The sequence below is a fragment of the Xenopus laevis genome, chromosome 5S (assembly GCF_017654675.1).
Source record: "Xenopus laevis strain J_2021 chromosome 5S, Xenopus_laevis_v10.1, whole genome shotgun sequence".
NCBI classification, from domain to species: Eukaryota; Metazoa; Chordata; class Amphibia; order Anura; family Pipidae; genus Xenopus; species Xenopus laevis.
In genome coordinates this window covers 65,447,628-65,466,657 of record NC_054380.1, presented here as the reverse complement: position 1 = coordinate 65,466,657, position 19,030 = coordinate 65,447,628, and the positions used below count along the sequence as shown (strand labels likewise).

Sequence of the window (19,030 nt, the reverse complement as noted above, 5' to 3'; positions counted from 1 at the left end):
GTAAACAATGTCCATAAATATTCACTTTAGTCAAAGAAGTAGTACACCAATATTCAAATGCAAGTCAAGTGTCAACAATGTTATATTAAAATAGAGAAACATGTGCAAATCACAGTCCAGGAATCAGATTTAAATTCCCAAATGAATAGGTTCAATACATGGTACTGTATATTGCCCTAATAAACTTATCAGTGCAGAGACACTTCCTTTGCCTGTCTGTCCTCTCTATGGCATGACCCATTTTCGTCTTTCAGTATTTATACTGGGTAGGTGATTTTATTTCTGTCTGCACTCGTAGTTGTTATAAAATCATAACTATATATATATATATATATATATATATATATATATATATATATATATATATATATATATATATATATATATATATATATATATATATAGTTATGATTTTATAGCAACTACTAGTGCAGACAGAGTAGACACAGATGAATATTGAAATGCTTTTACAGGTCCATGGCAGCACTGGCCCAAATACTTTTGGGGAAATGTAATAAAAGCCACAAGAAGCAAAACAATTTGCACAAATAAGAATAAAAATGTATATATCGCAATGTAATAGTCTTCCTTATATGATTATTGCATGGCAAATTCAATTACACTCTTTTAAGTATTATAACATTCACTGTGCAAATCCGCAAACCTTCTTCCACTGTTGGAAGAGGTCGCTAAGCAGTTTCCGGATTCGCAAAAGCTATAGTAAATTTTCGTAAAGGAATATATGTTTGCGCAAAGGCATAACTTTTCACATTGTGAATAATTTTTCCATTACTTTTATTACATTACCCCATTTATGTGCTTCCACACAGGAACCCCCCTTGTCCCACTCCCTCCTGCTCCTCCCCACTTACCTTAAAAAAAATACAAAAAATACGGATTTGCAAAAGCTATAATAAATTTTCGCAAAGGAATATTTGTTTGTGCAAAGGCATAACTTTTCGCATTGTGAATAATTTTTCCATTACCGACTTTTATTACATTCCCCCATTTATGTGCTCACACACAGGAACCCCTCTTGTCACACTCCCTCCTGCTCCTCCTCACTTACCTTGCAAAATAAATTTCTCCTATTTTCTCCACTACCCATGCTAAATCACTGGGGGTTAGAGGTAAAGCTGGAGCTACATATAATCTTCAGAAGGGCTGGAACTTGGGTTTGGCAGCAGAAAGGTACACATATGGCACCTCCCAAACCAATAGGGGAAATAATTTTTTAAAATTTGAATTATTAGGATAAAATGGAGACATTCTGTAACTGGGTGCTTTCTGGATAATGGGTTTCTGGATAATGGATCCAATACCTGTACCTTTGTATTCTACCTTTATGACTGCATTAAACAAAAAAAAATATACAAAAACCGTGCACCATGTGAAGCTTAGCTTTAAGGTCAGTCAGGAAAAGTCTTTGAATTCTTAAAATATTTGTGACATTACACTTGCAACACTCTATATATTATGTAGCTGCAACTTGTTTTTTAGGTTTAGTGGAATATGGATTATAAAGGGTGGTCTTGAACACAAGAGGTCTACTTTTTTATGTGTTTGGATTCCAACAATAACTTTTATGTATCCTATTTTAGATCACTGTAGTCTTGCATATCATTGTACCAGGGCTGATATAGGAAGCATACTATAAACTATAACCTATAGTTTTTATTGGTAACATTCCAAAAAAAAGCCTATGCTTTATCTTTTAGTTTTTGGGCTCATGACTGTGGCTAATTTTTCTTTTCATTCTCTTAAAAGCTCCTTTATAAAGCTCAAAAGCTCCTTTATAAAGCTCCACCATTTATTTGTCTTTTTAAATAGCAACAGGAGAATCCACCTGTTTAAAATAAAAAACAAAACAAAACTGCACACATTAAATCTGAGAGATTGTAAGCACAGGATTTCATTAATTGGGATAATTAACTTATAGGAAGTACCTTGTAACCTCTTTCAGAGCTAATTGCTTGGGAACAACATCATCTTTTTAATCACAAAAAGACTTAATGAAGCATCTTATTCAAGCAAGCTGACAAAGAAGGGAAAATGCAATTAAAACAGCATCTGTAACAACTTATTTTTACACATTTGTAATATGTTAGAACACACACTCATATATTAATGTAATTAAAATAAAAATGTTGCTTTGTATAGCACATTTGTAACAGTTTAATTTAAGTAGTTCTGCTGGGAAATTAATTGTCATCTGCTTGTTGTATTTATATTTTTATTGTGCTTATCATGTGTTATTATGTGATTACTGAAATATAAATTTAACCCATTTAATAATCCTTTTGGGGTTTTTTTGTTTTTGTTTAATTGTGCTGACATTTGATTTGCTCAAGGAGTATAACTCACCAAATCAATTTGGTGACATTCTTACGTTTAAGAGCAATTATTATAGATGGGAAGTGATTGAAGGCGTAGAGTAGATTGGAGTAGAGATACCCAAACTGTCTAACCCCAATACAGCAGTTTCATGCTATGACCGGCAGCAGTGTGACTTTAATGACATATGTATTTATATGTATAAACCTTTGTTATGAACTAAGGTGGACTCAAATGTTGAACCACAGGGTACAAAGGGTAGGTGGTGAAACCCTTATTAATGGATTTTGGAAACTTTTGCCTCAATTCGGAAACTCAACTTCCACAATTACCTCTAGCAGTTTAGGAAGTGTTTGATGGTATATCAGGATTTCAAGCCTTTTTCAACTTTGCAGTTTTCTGTTACGTTATGCCAAACTGGCAGCAGCAGCTACGTAATCCTACTGTCACACTACTGCTTATTTCTCCTGTCTTTGTCTTTGAATATATTTCTGTTGCCCTTAACTTTTTCCTACACTTCTCTTGGCATATCTTACTGCCAGCATGACTCTCCTTGATATACATTTTTGTTATCCTGCCACCCCATTATGTATTTAGCTACATAGGTGCCATTTTGCCATAACATTTCTTCACCTTGACAAATTTCTGCCACCCTGACACTTCTTATTACTTTCTTCAACCACAGTGCCAGCGTCCCTCCTACCAATGCTTTGCTATGATGTTATCTCTGCTATTGTTTTGTCTTTTCATGTATGAGCAGCTTACTTCATGGTACAGGTACATCAATGAAAATATATAATAATCAGTAAAAATTTATTCTGGACAGCTGTGCATATGATTATGGCACATTCAATTCATTTAACAACAGCACTTGGCAATATTCTGTGACAATATTTTTCTGAGTTTTTTATTAAGAAGTGCATTTCTTTCACTTGCTTAAATAAGCAAGGGTTGCAGGAAAAATCACATTGTTTTATTTTCTTTTCCTAGTCATGTATGTGATTTAATATCAATAATACTCTAATTAAAGTTATATCTTGTTTATTGAAATTGCTGCTTGGAGGGAAATTAAGTGCATGCTTCCCATTTTCCATATTACAGCCTTTCCTACACTCTTGTGGATTTAATTTTTTTCCTTCATGTATTACTGCCAATTTAATTGTAAGCTTAATGAAAACATTTTAGTCATAAACTAATTAGTGTGTCATGTCTGATTTATTGTTGATAAAATAAAAGGAAGAAAATTTAAGAACCCTTGGGGACTTAAGCAAACATTGGAATATTTCCTTTATCCATCTTTAAAGAAAGTAAACTGGAGCCTTACTCTAGTTAGCAAAGACTTAAAGGGAAGGTATTACAGGTGAGGGATATATTATCTAGAAACCCCTTACACAGAAAGCTCTAAAAATACTAAAATGCCCAATTACATAGAACATGTAACAATTATTTGTTTTGACTGATTTCCTTATTCTGTATAGTTATAAAACAGTGGATTTCCATTTGATGATAAATAAGCTGCATAAATTCATGTTGATGCCAAGAAATTACAGGTTTAAATGTTTATAGTAGCTTTAAGGAATTGTGCACCAAACTACATAAGACCCCATATCAGGATACACCAGGTCAAAGGTATTCCAGATATTAGATCCCATTTTTGTACTGAAAGTGGCATTTTTAGAGAATTTGCAACCAAGAAGAATGCATTGCATTGAGATTAAGACATGTCTTATAGAATATAGTTGGTGTTCACTACTAATTGTTTCAGGAATTGCAACTGTGCCAGTGCATCATGTGGAATGTACTCCAAAATGGGGTGTAGGAAGTTACAATGACTCCAAACACTTTTTGAAAGGAACAAATTGTTGCTCTTGGAGTTGGGAGATAACAAATTACCATTTTGCAGTTTCAAGATTTAGAACTAATTTCTTGTAGACTGTAAAATGCATTTACTAGGCTCAAAACATATGTTCTAAATTGTTGAGAATAACTACACTACACTGAGAATAACACCTATATTAGGAAATCAGTATCCCTGTGCGCAGAAAGAACTATTTTGTATCACCTATGTACAAAATGTGGGGAAGATCTAAGTAACTACTGAAATATGTGTATGTATACATAATTATCTGTGGGTTTCAAATATGTTACATTCACTAGTTTAGTAACTTATGTCACAAGTCACACAAATGCACAGGTAAGAGGACACTACCAAACAGTAAACAATTGTTGGTCTGAAATGAATAGGGTAATTCAATAGTGTAGACCTAACAATATATTTGAACAGTAAAAACTCTACATTGAGGTCCACATTTCCTTCCAATCTGCTTCCAACCTTGGTATAGGAAAATACAGTTCTTTTAATTGTACACGTACTAGAAAATGTTTAAATCTCTGTTATTCAGGAAAAAAAGTAATACTAATGAAACATTGTTGTGAAAAGATTATTTTTCAATAAAAAACAGTAGTTGAAATATTCTAAGGGCTGGTCTTACTCAAAGCGACACTGGCATGTTACTGTAAAAAATCGTAGGAACGTGTCAGTATAAAGTAAATGCTGCACAAGGAATCGTTTCCCTCAAAGCCCCCCCGCAAAGCCGCCACCAGCCCCCACAAATCTGTGTGCTGCCGACTCACTCACACAGCTAACTGATCTTCTGGGTTGCATCAGTGATGCTGGGGGAAGAGTGATCCTTATATAGGCTGAATTCCTGTTTTCATTCGGCCAATGGAAGGATCGCGCCGCCCCTAGCCCAGTGTCACTGAAACGGCTGAGAAGGACTTTTAGCTGTGTCATAGGGTCGGATGAACACAGGTTTGGGCTTTGAGGGAAACAATTCCTTGTGCAGTATTAACTTTATACTGACACGTTCCTATGATTTTTATAGGAACGTGTCAGTATCGCTTTAAGAAAGAGCTAAACATCTCATCTATTATTACGGTCTATGAAGCAACCTATCCCCATAATGGAAGTTGCATGAATAGCAGTTCTATATGTTGTCTGTCCCATATCACCAGAAATACCTAATTTAAATGCTTGAACATTACAGGCCACAGCTATACTCTGCCAATTAAATGTTTAAAGAAGAAGGAAAGCCACGTTATACTTGGGGGTGCCAAAAGTTATGCACACTATATTGTATTTACTTACCTGACATTCCATGCCAGTGCTCCTATCAGCAGAAAACTGCATCCGACCCGGAGTTTTTCCTGCTTTTTTGCTCTTCGAATTTCCCAGAGCAGTCGCATGCACAGTAGAATGAAATAGTCAGCTTTTTCATTAAAGTTCGGCTTTCCGCTCTACTGTGCATACACAGCCACGAGCTGAAGGAAGAGGCAGGAAGAGGATCACCATGGTGCTCGCTGGAAGACCCTTGGGCACTTTTCTGCTGATAGGTGCACCAGCCCGGAGTGTCAGGTAAGTAAATGTAACCACTAGGGGGTGCCTTACTTTTGCCAATCCCCAAGTATAACATGACTTTCCTTCTCCTATAACGCTGAAATCCAACCCACTTTCTAAAAGTCCTACTTTTTTGCCCCAAGATTATGGACTGTACTGCCTACAAATGGGACAGTTGGGAGACTTAATATTTATTCTCTATTTTATATTTGAAAGGTTAGTAGCACTTTCCATAGATGAATACTGATCATAATTATGAACAATTTCTTGTCTTCTTTTTTTTTATTAAAGAACTTTGCTGAAAACACCATGAATGAACTTCTTGGATGGTACGGCTACGATAAAGTAGAATTAAAGGAAGGAGAAGACATTGAATTCAGGAACTACCAGGCAGATGTGGAAAATCGTCAGCATATTTCTGTTCTGAAAGGTAATGATCTGGACTGTAGTATTTAAAGTGATATTAAAATAAAAACATCAGGAAAGCAATATCATTTCAACTAATATTTTCTTCATGATAAAAGAGTGGTTTGTTCTGAAGTGGAAGTTTCATTTCACAGTTTGTATTAAATAAATAAATATATATATATATATATATATATATATATATATATATATATATATATATATATATATATATATATATATATATATATATAATTTTTAAACAAACATGCTGAAATGCCGCTTCTCACCTTTCTTATTGGGTGCACATGGGCAAGACTTAATTAACATACTAAACAAGGTAGCCCCAGCACTCTCAATATATAACCCCCTGAAAAAATATTATTGCACAACTGAACTGTAACTTTCTTAAAAAAGACACTTTTAGTTACAAGGTCAGTTGTGCAAGAATATTTTTTCTGGGGGTTATATATTGAGAGTGCTGGGGCTACCTTGTTTAGTATATATATATAATATATTATATTATATTATATTAGATATACCATGACCTGGATGAATGAATATCTTCATAGTCATATCTACATGTATATCTTACAAATCCGCTCTAACAGTTAGGACTTTCAGACTTTTAAAAAATCACAAATTTTTCAGAATTTATTAAACCCTGTGGAGGGAAAAGTTCAGAATCTGAAAATCCGGCATTTCAGACCTCGAGGTTGCATATAAGTCAATGGGAGAAGTCTCATTGAATTTTTAATGTGCGTTGTGTTTCGTGCAATACCCCGAAGTATTCTGAGTTTTCTGGGGAAAATTCCAAGAAAATCATGAAAATCGGATGAAAAAATCTTGAAAATGTAATTTATATTTCCTGCAAAGCAAATTTTCGGGAAAATGTAATAATAAATAAGCGTTAAAAACCAGTGCGGATTTGATCGGAGTTTGTAGCAGAAAATATTGACATAAATTCTTACTTTTGAAAAGAACAATCTTTCCTGTGACCAATGATAGTAATTGAACCTTTTATTGCCACTTTTACTGCACCTGCAGAAAATGTAACAAGCATCACTTGCCAAAAGCTCTCCAACAACACAACAACAACAAGTTGTGCATTCTTGGTCATTCAAATGGGGCAGTGTCATGTTTCAGGGAGTTCAACAAAAAAAAATCACGTTTCTGCATTTTATTATGCTGTACTAAATACATTTTACAAATGTGGCAGTTAACATTTTTATACATTTACAATTTTACAGACACATGTGCCTAGTAAATAAGCAAAACAGGGAACGATTTTGCTCCCTGTTGTTCTAGTCCCTTTTAGCCTTTACCCAGGACAGACATGCCATCAAGTAATGGAATGTATTTAGTTGTAAGAGGTAAACAAATTTACAAATTTAGAAAGAAAACTTGGAGTTTTTCATTTTTAGACAGTGTCCACATTTTTAAGGACCTGCCTATATGATATTTTTCCACTAAGACATTTTATTACACACACAGTTGAAAATCATTAATAACTATAATATCTGTCCTTGTTCAAAGTGTTTCACTGACCAGTAAACCATAGAAATATTATAGAATCAGCTGGCAGCTTTTACCGTTATAATGTAATATATCGGTTGATATATAATATCAGATAATAAATCTGTTATTGGTTGTTTTTTGTTATCTTGTCTGTGCAATATATGCACCCTTTAGTGTACATTGCAGCTAAATATGTTGGCACTTTAAAAATATGTGTTAATAATAATACAGTTGAACCTGATTTTACATTTCCTTTTTTACATTTTACATTTTACAATTTTTTTTTGTGGTCCCATATAGGCAAGTGGCTTTTTTTGTTGGATATTACAATTTCTTGGAATTTATGCCGTCCCCTGGGAAACAGAAATTCTACTGTAATAATAATAATGTCACTGGTTTCTCTGCATAACAAAACTTTGTCAATATTGTTAAATGCATCTTATCAACTTATTGTCTCTCCTTAATGCACTTTAAATATTTGCAGGTAACCAGCTATGGTTAGGGTGCTCCAGAGGTGTAAACAAACCCTCTCAAAATTACCTCTGGATGGCTGACATTTTTATTTGGAATTATAACTTAAAAAAAACTACTAAACACTTTAACATTTAGCATATGAAAGTGTTTGAGTTCTCCTTTTAAACTAGTCAGTAGAGAAATGATTGGTCCTTTTTCAGATTTGAACTCAAGGGGTTATAGATCTTAATATTGTATTTAACATATATTAATGGCATATTTAAATTGGCAAAAATATTTGAGCTGAAAAGGAAAATCTGAAATTATTGTTAACGTGACAATCTAAAGATGTCTAGCTTGCAACATGACTTTTGTGATCTCATCATTATAATGAGCATATTTTTTGTTACAGTGCTTTCAGCTACTGCAGATTAGAAGGCTGCTCATGTAGCCTTGATTTAGCTTGAAGATCTATCCATGCGCTTTTTACTGTGAGGAGGGTGGGGAGCATTGAAAATTATATAAAAAGAGAAATGTTTTATTTTCAATCCTTTTGTTTTCATTTCAGAAAATTATTTGCCAAAACCAAAATTACCTGAGGACAGTGTTATATCACCATTCAATACAAATATAAACTATTCAGGGTTTGCTACAGGAAATGGGCTGGCAGAATTACCAGCGGGGTCAAAGGATTATGGAAATATGCCCATAGTGGTACCTTTGATTCCTCCACCATTCATGAAACCACCAGCAGGTAAATAGACGTTTTACTTTAATGTTAATAATAGGGATACAAACTGCTGATTTTCTTTTAAATATACTAATATAACATGGAAATATATAATATGTCATTTTAAAATCTGGCTACCAGATTCTAGTTTTCTGTAAATTATATCTTTGATATAAAAATCTTACAGAAGGGGAAAATCTGCTTCATTAATTACAAGGTTATCTATAAGTATATGCCTCCCATTTTGGATTAATTATGGGCACCATTGGTATCCATAACTATATTATTTACCAATATTGAATTAAATTGTGATGACTTCTAAAATTCCAAATGCATATAAAAGGTAGAAATAGTTTTAACATTTTTTGTCTTAATGTTTTTTAATGTTTAATTGCTACTTTTGCAAGTACAAGACCCTTATGGGGGAATGTAATGTAAGTTGCAAAGAGAAAAACAATTTTCACAAATAAAAATAAAAATTTTCATTTCACAATATAATAGTCCTCCTTATATGTTTATTGCATTGCGAAGTATAATTGCACACTTTTAAGGAGTGTTTGAAGGTGTCGTAATCTTTTGAAGCAAACATAACTTTTTCAACTTTAATTACATTCCCCCATTAGTGTCCATTTAAAAAGCATGGGGGAATTATGTGATTAGGAGACAGCTTCTTCTTGTTGCAGCACATCCATCAAATTCAAACTTTTAACTCTATATTAACCTGCCTAACTGCTAGTTGATCCAGAGGAAGGAAAAACGCCCCATTTGAAGCTTCCCCCAAGGCATTTTTAAACAACTATGCAATTTTATTGTTTTAGCAGAGAAACCTCAGCATTGTCTGTCACGGCTTTGTTGTGTTTTCTGCCGTTTTGTTGCTGTGGAAGATTGCAGTTAACAAGTAGCAGTGTGTGTCATTGACAGTTGACCTAAGACTGCACAGCTTCAGAACACAAAGCAGTGTTGCAATGAGTGCTAGAGCTGACTGGTAAAAACCCTTCCTGTATGCACTTGTGCCCTATTATCTATATCAGCAGGTCACAAATGGGGACTGGACCTTACTTTGTTGGGGGGGCCTTGCAAATCAAATTGTTAGTAATTTGTGTCATTGAAACAAACTGTAGTAATCCATCTGTGAGGTTAATGGAACAGCAAGCAAAAAATAAAAGTGTTTTAAAGTAATAAAAATATAATGCAGTGTTATGCTGCACTGGTAAAACTGCATCAGAAACACTACTATTGTTTATATGAATAAGCTGCTGTGTAGCAATGGGGGCATAGAACAGAAGAGGATCGGCACACAGGCTTTCAAATTGCAGTGTTACCTGCTCGTTTATTGTGCGCAGTCCGCACAATAAACGAGCAGGTAACACTGCAATTTGAATGCCTGTGTGCCGATCCTCTACTGTTCTATATCATACGTGAGGCTGCCCGGATCCTTTGGGATTGTGCACCGGGCTGATCTGGTGAAGGGTGTGCGTCTGTTCCTTCTACTTTAGCAATGGGGGCAGCCATTCAAAGGAGAAAAGGCTCAGGTTACACAGCAGATAGCAGATAAGCTCTGTAGAACATAATGGTGTTATCTGTTATCCACTATTTAACCTGTGCCATATAGCCTTTTTTCAATTTCCGCCATGGCTACACAGCAGCTTGTTTATATGAACTATATTATTGTTTCTGAAACAAACAGGTCGGTTTTACCAGTGCAGGGCAACACTACATGATATTTTCATTACTTTAAAACATTTTAATTTGTTGTTGTTACTGTTCCTTTAACTTCTTAACTTCTCAATTAATTTTGCCAATTTCTCAGTTAGGAAAACGAGTGTGTGTATGTAAAATACATTCTACTCTTTAATAATATCTGACGTCAGTCAGACCTCAGCCAACAGCTTCGTAAAAAGGTGTTCACATATAAATAAGGGTAGCCACTTATTCATTTGTTTCTAAAAATAGTTCTGCCCCAGGTTTGGTGCGCAAAATTTGAAAATTCAAATTTGAAAGCTCTCAATGTAACTGTTGTACATTATGGAGGCAAGAAAAGGGAAGTAGGTAGGCTGTAGAACTGATGTGCTACCAGTGTCACTTTCTCAGACTACAAAGGTAAACACTCAGTGATTAGCTATGTGTATGTAGCTGCTGGAAGAATAATTCAATCAAAAATTTGATTGGTTGCCAGGGTGTAGTGGCCAGATGCACGTTTGCCCATCATTAGTAAATTAGGCTTTAAATACAGTTATTGGCTTGCCAGTCTCCTGGGCGATAACAAGAACTATAAGGCAATTAAGTACCCCCTACATGCATCTCCACGCTCCAATCCACCCAGACCATGCCCAATTATGCCCAAATTCAACCCAAGATCAACCCCTTCTTTTAGACTAATTAAGCCTTTGTGTATCCACCATGGGGACCCTGACTAAAGTCCATCCTGTACCCTTCTGATGGTGGCTATAGAGGGATCTGAGTCAGTCTATAGTGTGGACCTGTATGAAGATGTAAAAAAATATACATTCCTGGGAGAAGGAAAACTTGCTAGAAGGTGAGGTGACTTGTTGGGTGCCCAAGTGTATTCTGTATTGTTTAACGTTTGGCGTTGTTAGATTACTGGAATTAGAGCAAGTTAGCAGCTTTAGGAAGTTAAGGATAACATAATAGGAAAATGTATAAAGTAATATATATGTGTTTGTTTGCTGTTGATGAACCACATGTGTTACAGTGATACAAGTAAGTTTTGCATTTGCAGGCTACTTGAAAGTAACTGCTGATTTTTTGCCATTGGTTAACTACACCAGAACCAGTGTAAAATAGCCCTCTAATGTATTACATGAAATAAAAGTGATTTATCACAGCTTGTTAGTGGGAGTCAGTAAAGATAAACTGTAGCTTTGCTACTGTTTAAATGTGATAATATACAGCGGTGAATATATATGCAGTACCTGTGCAAATTGCATATGGGTCAGAAAGGATATGGTACATTTTTTTCCATGTTGCAACGAATCATTATGTATCAGTAAAATGCACTGAACTGATAAATCTGCCCCTCTTTTTTTGTAAAATGTTAAACCAGTTAGATAATTTTTGACAGGTTCTGTATCGGTTGTCATTTTTTTGTCATGTTGCTAAATTCTAAAAAATAAATACATTATGTACATTTTTAAAGGAACAATTTAAGAAAACCTGAAGCAGGTCTAATTGTGATGAGCTAAAACTGAAAGAGAAGGGGCAATCAGGAGAACATAACCTCTGGGATGTCACAGCTGCTGTCCCCATCAGCATCCCCATCAGCACCAGATGCGATTGATTTTTTTGAGCCAAATCGCAATGACCACAGGCCACCGAGCAGATGGATCTTCTTCTGACAGCTGACAATTGTGGGAAAATATATCTGTCTGCATATGTGAACAGATATCAGATCTAAAGTCACTTATGTGAACAGCCCACTAGGCTTATTAGTACTCATTCAGACTATTCAAAATAAATATATTCAAAGGTAGCTTGTTTCCATTCATTTGAAGATATTTTAAGCACAGAATCTTCCTTATACATGATGGACCTCTTAATTCTGGACAGTTGTATTCACCGGCCTATTTAGCAATATAATCATTAATTCTAGTGTATATTAGTGTGAATGTTGTTTTCTGGAAAAGCATGGAATTTCTGCAAAAACTGCGTTGTATAGTTTATCATAATATTGTGGGTGATAAGATATCCTTTGTGTTTTATCAATGTTTGCGCATTTCCTCTCCTTGTAGGCTCTTTGCCAGGGCTTAAAGGAAAGCAATACCCCCAAAATGAATACTTGAGCAACAGACAGTTTACATCAAATTAAGTGGCATATTAAAGAATCTTATCAAACTGGAATATATATTTAAGTAAACATTGCCTTCTACATCTCTTGCCTTGAACCACCATTAGTGATGGTCTGTGTGCTGCCTCAGAGATCACCTGAACAGAAATACTGCAGCTCTAACTGTAACAGGAAGAAGCGTGGAAGCAAAATACAGAACTCTGTTAATTGGCTCATATGACCTAACATGTTTGTTATGTTTGTGTGCATCGATTTTTTAAATGGCAATATTCTATTTATGAGTACTCAATGCCACATACTACTAAAAAGTATATTATTATGAAAATGGTTTATTTACATGAAGTAGGATTTTACATTTGAGCTGTTTTATGCAATCTATCTTTATAGAGACCTACATTGTTTGAGGGGTATTGTTTTCATTTAAAAATGGTGAGTGGATTTCTCTCTTCTGAGGGACACTATCAGTCTCACATGTACCCTCCTTTCTTTCTCATCTCATTTTTCTCTGATAAACTATTCATACAGTCAAGTCATTGTAATGAAACATTCCCCTTATAGCTTTATTCTAATTTAAATACCTTCTCTTTTAGTGCTTACTAGTGGTTAGAAGCAAACAAGAAAAAACAGGTCTTAAATTGGAACACAGGCACAAATATGGTTATTCGCTGGCCATTGGACAATTTAGAGAAAATTATTGGCTTCCTAATCTCCTGTATTAGTCATAAACTGGAGTTCATGTTCAGATTTCTAAAACTAGCAAATTGTCGTTTCACAGCTTCTAAATGATTTTGACAGATGTGGAAGTAAGGAACTGTTTTAGTTCTAAGTTTGGAACAAAGGAAGAATTGGCATGTAGCCATTAAGTCACTCATGGTGTGACATATCTATACCTGTCAATTTTGTTTGAAAAAAGCTTGTTTTAAAATTGGGACAATGGCCCCATAATTTCACTGATTCTATAACTCTGTAACTCTGTATGCTATCACCATGTTTCTTCCACGTTTAAGCATATCTTACAGACATACATCTCTGATGCACTCCAAGGTTTCCGTCATATTAATTTCTCATATTAATTTCAAACTACAAGTGTTGACTTACATGAGTATTTCTAGATCAGTGCCAGTTAATAGGAGGTCATTAGTACTAGAGAAAAAGCTAAAATTAATTCATTTTTAAAATTATATTGATTAATAGCTTCAAGGAGGTATTAAAAGTCATGTGCTGCTTGCAGCTTCAGGATAGTAAAAAAACAGTTCTACAGAGGTAAATACTTGTAGTTTTATAGTAGGGGTTGGACTGTAAGCTCTATGGGGCAGGGATCTCCTTTCTACTGTGTTTTATACCACATGGCACTTAATCACTTTGTATTTATACTTTTGTATTTATTGTATTCATTGTAATACTTGTCCTCCCCTTACGCTGTAAGTTTGTACACCGCTTTGTAAGCTTGTAGTGCTTTATATATAAAAGTATGTATACATACATATACATTTTAAAAGGGAATTTTAAAGGGAACAACTGTGGTGGATGCTTAACAAACCTTTGTTACTTACAGACTTTACAGTTTTTTCTTATACAGTCATATCAAATAGTTTGGGAACCCCTTTCAGCCCTTACTCCACTTTCAACAAAAAAAGATAACAGTGGTATGTCTTTAATTTCCCAGGAACATCTGAGAACTGGAGTGTTTTCTGAAAAAAGATTTTTAGTGAAGCATTATTCAGTTGTATGAAATCAAATGTGAAAAACTGCCTGTGCAAAAATGTGTAATTTTGCTAATTTGAATGGATGTAACTGCTCAATACTGATTACTGGCAACACCAAATTGGTTGGATCGGCTCAGTAAGCCTTGAACTTCATAGGCAGGTGTGTCTAATCATGAGAAAAGGTATTTAAGGTGGCCAATTGCAAGTTGTGTTTCTGTTTGACTCTCCTCTGAAGAGTGACAGCATGGGATCCTCAAAGCAACTCTCAAAAGATCTGAAAACAAAGATTGTTCAGTATCATGGTTTAGGGGAAGGCTCAGAGATTTAAACTGTCAGTTACAATTGTAAGGAATGTAATCAGAAAATGGAAGGCTACAGGCACAGTTGCTGTAAAACGCAGGTCTGGCAGGCCAAGAAAAATACAGGATGGCATATGCGGAAGATTGTGATCACGGTTACAGACAAGACCCAAAGATCACCTCCAATGACCTGCAAGAACATCTTGCTGCAGATAGTGTATCTGTACATTGTTCTACAATTCAGCTCAATTTTAACAAAGAACATCTGTATGGCAGGTTTATGAGAAAGAAGCCCTCTGCACTCACGCCACAAACAGAGTCGCTTGTTGTATTCAAAAGCTCATTTAGACAAGCCACAGTCATTTTAGAACAAAGTGCTTTGGACTGATGAGACAAAAATGTAGTTATTTGGTCATAACAAAAAGCACTTTGCATGGTGGAAGAAGAACACCACATTCCAAGAAAAATACCTGCTACCTACTGTCAAATTTAGTGTAGGTTCCATCATGCTGTGGGGCTCTGTGGCTAGTTCAGGGACTGGGGCCCTTGTTACAGTTGAGGGTCGGTTCAACCCAATATCAGCAAATTCTTCAGGGTAATGTTCAAGCATCAATCACAAAGTTGAAGTTATGCAGGGGTTTGATATTCCAACAAGACAATGACCCTAAACAAAATACAAATCTACTAAAGCATTTATGCAGAGGGGGAAGCACAATATTCTGGAATGGCTGTCGCAGTCCCCTGACTTGATTATTATTGAAAATCTATGGGATGATTTGAAGCAGACTGTCCATGCTCGGCAGCCATCAAATTTAACTGAACTGGAGAGAATTTGTATGGACGAATGGTCAAAAATACCACCATCCAGAATCTCATCAAAGGCGTCTAGAAGCTGTTACATTTGCAAAAGGAGGCTCTACTAAGTATTGATGTAATATCTCTGTTTGGGTGCCCAAAGTTATCCACCTGTCTGATGTCATCTGTTATGATGCATATTGAATATTTTCTGTTAATCCAATAAACTTTATGTCACTGCTGAAATACTACTGTTTCCATAAGGCATGTTATATATTAAAAGGAAGTTGCTACTTTGAAAGCTCAGCCAATGATAAACAAAACTTTAAAGAATTAAGAGGGGTTCCCAAACTTTTTCATATAACTGTATATTTTTTTTTAGATATTTTGATTTTAGTTAATTAGTGTGCTTCCTCAACCCTACATTATTTTCCTGCTGCAAATAAGCAGCACTATCAGCAGTGCACTGCATTTTACTAACTCATGCTGGAATGCAACAGTCAGGAGCAGGATATAACTATCAGTAACTCACAGCATATGTGTGTTGTTTGAATCTGCAAAAATAAAGTTAAGTTGAGAAACTCACAAATCATTTCTTGAATAAAAAACTGTGAGGAGAAAAGTTGATAAACACCGTAACAGTTTTTTTGAAACATAAACTACATTTTAGTGATTTTTGTTTATAAATGCAACAGGTTTATTTAGCAATGAGGGAAATGGAATACAACTAAGCTATTGAAGAAGTTAAATCTCTGCCTTAAATACCATGGCAATCATTTTCTACAAGTTACAAATGGCATCATTCAATAATACTCATTGGAAATACAGAATACAATGTTGTTTAAAGAATATGTTTAATACATTTTGGGGAAAAAAGTAATTTCCCAAAAAGTAATGATAACTGCAGGTAAATGGTTTATTATCTGCAAAGCACCATCTAATATTTGGAATAATGGTAAATAGAATCTGCTATATTGGGTTTCGTTTGAACAATGTATGCCAATGAGAGCTGTAAATATGACTTGTAATGAACGTATTTTCTATTATTCATGTTTCAGAGGACGATGTGTCAAATGTGCAAATCATGTGTGCTTGGTGCCAGAAAGTTGGAGTTAAACGCTACTCATTAAGCATGGGAAGTGAAGTGAAATGCTTTTGCAGTGAAAAGTGCTTTGCTGCCTGCCGAAGAGCATACTTCAAAAGGAATAAGGTAAGGAATGGTGAACAGCAAAAGTACCATAAATGTAACATTTGTGTAGTTATGTCAGAATAGAACACTCTGAAAACAAACTTGGGATTCTATGTATTAATTTATGAATCAAAAGGGAAGCTCCTCCAGCTAATTACAAGAAAAAGAAATGGCATTTTTGTAAATACTTTTTGTGCAAATGTTATTCCATCTCCAAATCCAATTTCTTAACAGTGTCTGCAAAGTTTATGCTTTTGACTTGCGGGGAGTAATTTTCTTCACTAGTGTAGCCTGTGGACAAACAATAGCAAAACTACTACTGCTGCCATTAACTGACTTCAGTCACCAGACAACAATAGTACAGGTGATGCTGGACTTAAAAAGTACATTAAAAGTCAAGAACCATTGGAACTGGAAGTGCCAAATGCTTCCTATTACTATTAAAGGAATACAGTGTAAAAGACATGTGTTCTTGAACAAATGTGGTGAGAAGGCTTTTTGTAACCAATAATCTATAAATCTAAGTTTTAAATGATAAACATCCAAAAACTGCACGACCCCATTTTAATAAACTCTAACCCTCCAACTTCAAGATGAAATACACTGCATTTAATGCAATTTGAGTAACACTTACCTGGTCAGATGAAAACTGGCTTCAAAGATGGGGATATTATATTTGTTTATATGACTGTATATCCATTTCTTAAATGAATGTCAAACTGTAGGTGCTTATGTACTCAGTGTAGTAATGACTTTGCAGTTCTTCATATCACATTACCTTTGAAGTTTCACTTTAGGCCTTGTTTTAATTAAAAGAAAATAGGTATATTGTATTCCCAGTTTTCTTATTGATTGTGTTTGTGTGCAATAAAATATGCAGAAAAGGTTCATAAACCATAGCCTGACTACTTAATAGTTTAAAGGGCATGTATGTATAGAAACCCAGGAAAGTGAAAATTTGAGTTATATTTATTTCTGAAGTTTGAATGTCATTTTGTCCCTTTTTTGTTTTTTTTTGCAAACAGAAAATGTACTGAACAGATGTTAAGAAATACCCTTGTGTGTAATGCCTCCTACAGTACCATTGGCACTGTTTTCGTAGATTTTCAGTATTCCCCAAACTTTGAAGTTTTTTTGTTCTGAATCATTAAATAAATGTTTCCAAAAGCTGAAGAGACATAGAGCCCACATTTTATTAATATCTGCGTGGGTCTGATGGCATGCATTACTCTGCCTGTAACTTGTCCCATCCATGTGTTTATAGTTAGTCCTGGTGAAATAATGATTGCTGCATTGTTTTGTAGTCTGTGCTATTGTTTCTGGTGGTCAAAAGGGTAACAATAGAGACAACAAACCCTGCATCTATTGGGGTGCCCGTGATTAAATAGGGCCTATGATATATGATTGTACAATTGATTATATTTCCCGGGGTTTATGAGAAGAATGAGGCATAAAGTATTTTTCTGTGGGGCCCAGTGGGGCTCATTTATTAAAGCAACGCAGCGCATAAGTGGACGCAAAAGATTGTCTGCGCCATCACAAGCGTGATCGCTAATATATTTGCGTGATATTGCGCATAACACAGAGCTTTTGCGATGGTTTTGTTTATGCACATTGCGCAAAAGATTGGGCATTTATGTCGCAAACGATGCCGTGGTTGTTAGGGGCGTGGCCGTGGGCGTGGCTACAATGCGCTTGCACTGCGGCCGTCGCAGATTTGCGTCTGTATATGTGCAAAACTGCACCCGGGCAACAGCACCACAATTTTTACGACTGCCTCTTCGTGGCGTAATAGTAACGCTCTTCAAAATGCGCATTCCTGCCCAGCTGCGCTAGTATATTTGCATTTTTGCGTTTCATGTTGCTTAAAAGAGAATTTTATATATGTGTGCAGAGCCACACTGCTAAACTGGGTTCTGGCAAATACAATGGTGCTGCTGTTGGTGGGGATGTTTGTTAACTCAAAGTTAACTCAAAGATGAACAACCCCTGTAAAGTGCATATTAACCACGCCTTCCACCCAACATGTTTATATTGACCAAGGTTCCTTTAAGGGTATCAGGTAGGCTAAACACCTTTGCAACCAAACAAATATTAGCACAGAAACAAATGCAGATGCGTCTAAGTGAACGCAATATGCGCAATATGTGACGCAACTAATTAAAGCAGCGCATTCATACATGAGCACAACTAATCCTTACCTTTGCGGTATCTTCCTGTGCGCACAATTTATTATAAGCACTGCGACAGCTGATACGCAGTTTCACACGTCACACCTGTCTGTGTCTACATTAGCGGACAAATTGCACTGTTAAGGTATCGTGCACTACATTATTAAATACTCGCATGCGCTGGGCAAATGTAAGGCCACTGCGCTCTTTTTAGCGCTGCGCTGCGTT

General features: G+C 35.4%; 1 protein-coding gene across 2 annotated transcripts in view; it reads left to right on the top strand.

Annotated features, from left to right (window-relative positions):
* sobp.S (sine oculis binding protein homolog S homeolog) overlaps nucleotides 1-19,030 on the top strand; it is an 87,963-nt gene that overhangs the window by 13,115 nt on the left and 55,818 nt on the right. Inside the window, exons 2-4 of one of the 2 annotated variants that reach the window (XM_018265405.2) lie at nucleotides 6,023-6,161; nucleotides 8,676-8,861; nucleotides 16,501-16,652. In XM_018265405.2, the coding sequence (XP_018120894.1) occupies nucleotides 6,023-6,161; nucleotides 8,676-8,861; nucleotides 16,501-16,652 (477 nt within the window). The remainder of the gene's footprint in view (nucleotides 1-6,022; nucleotides 6,162-8,675; nucleotides 8,862-16,500; nucleotides 16,653-19,030) is intronic. The other variant, XM_041564633.1, reaches the window with a different exon arrangement.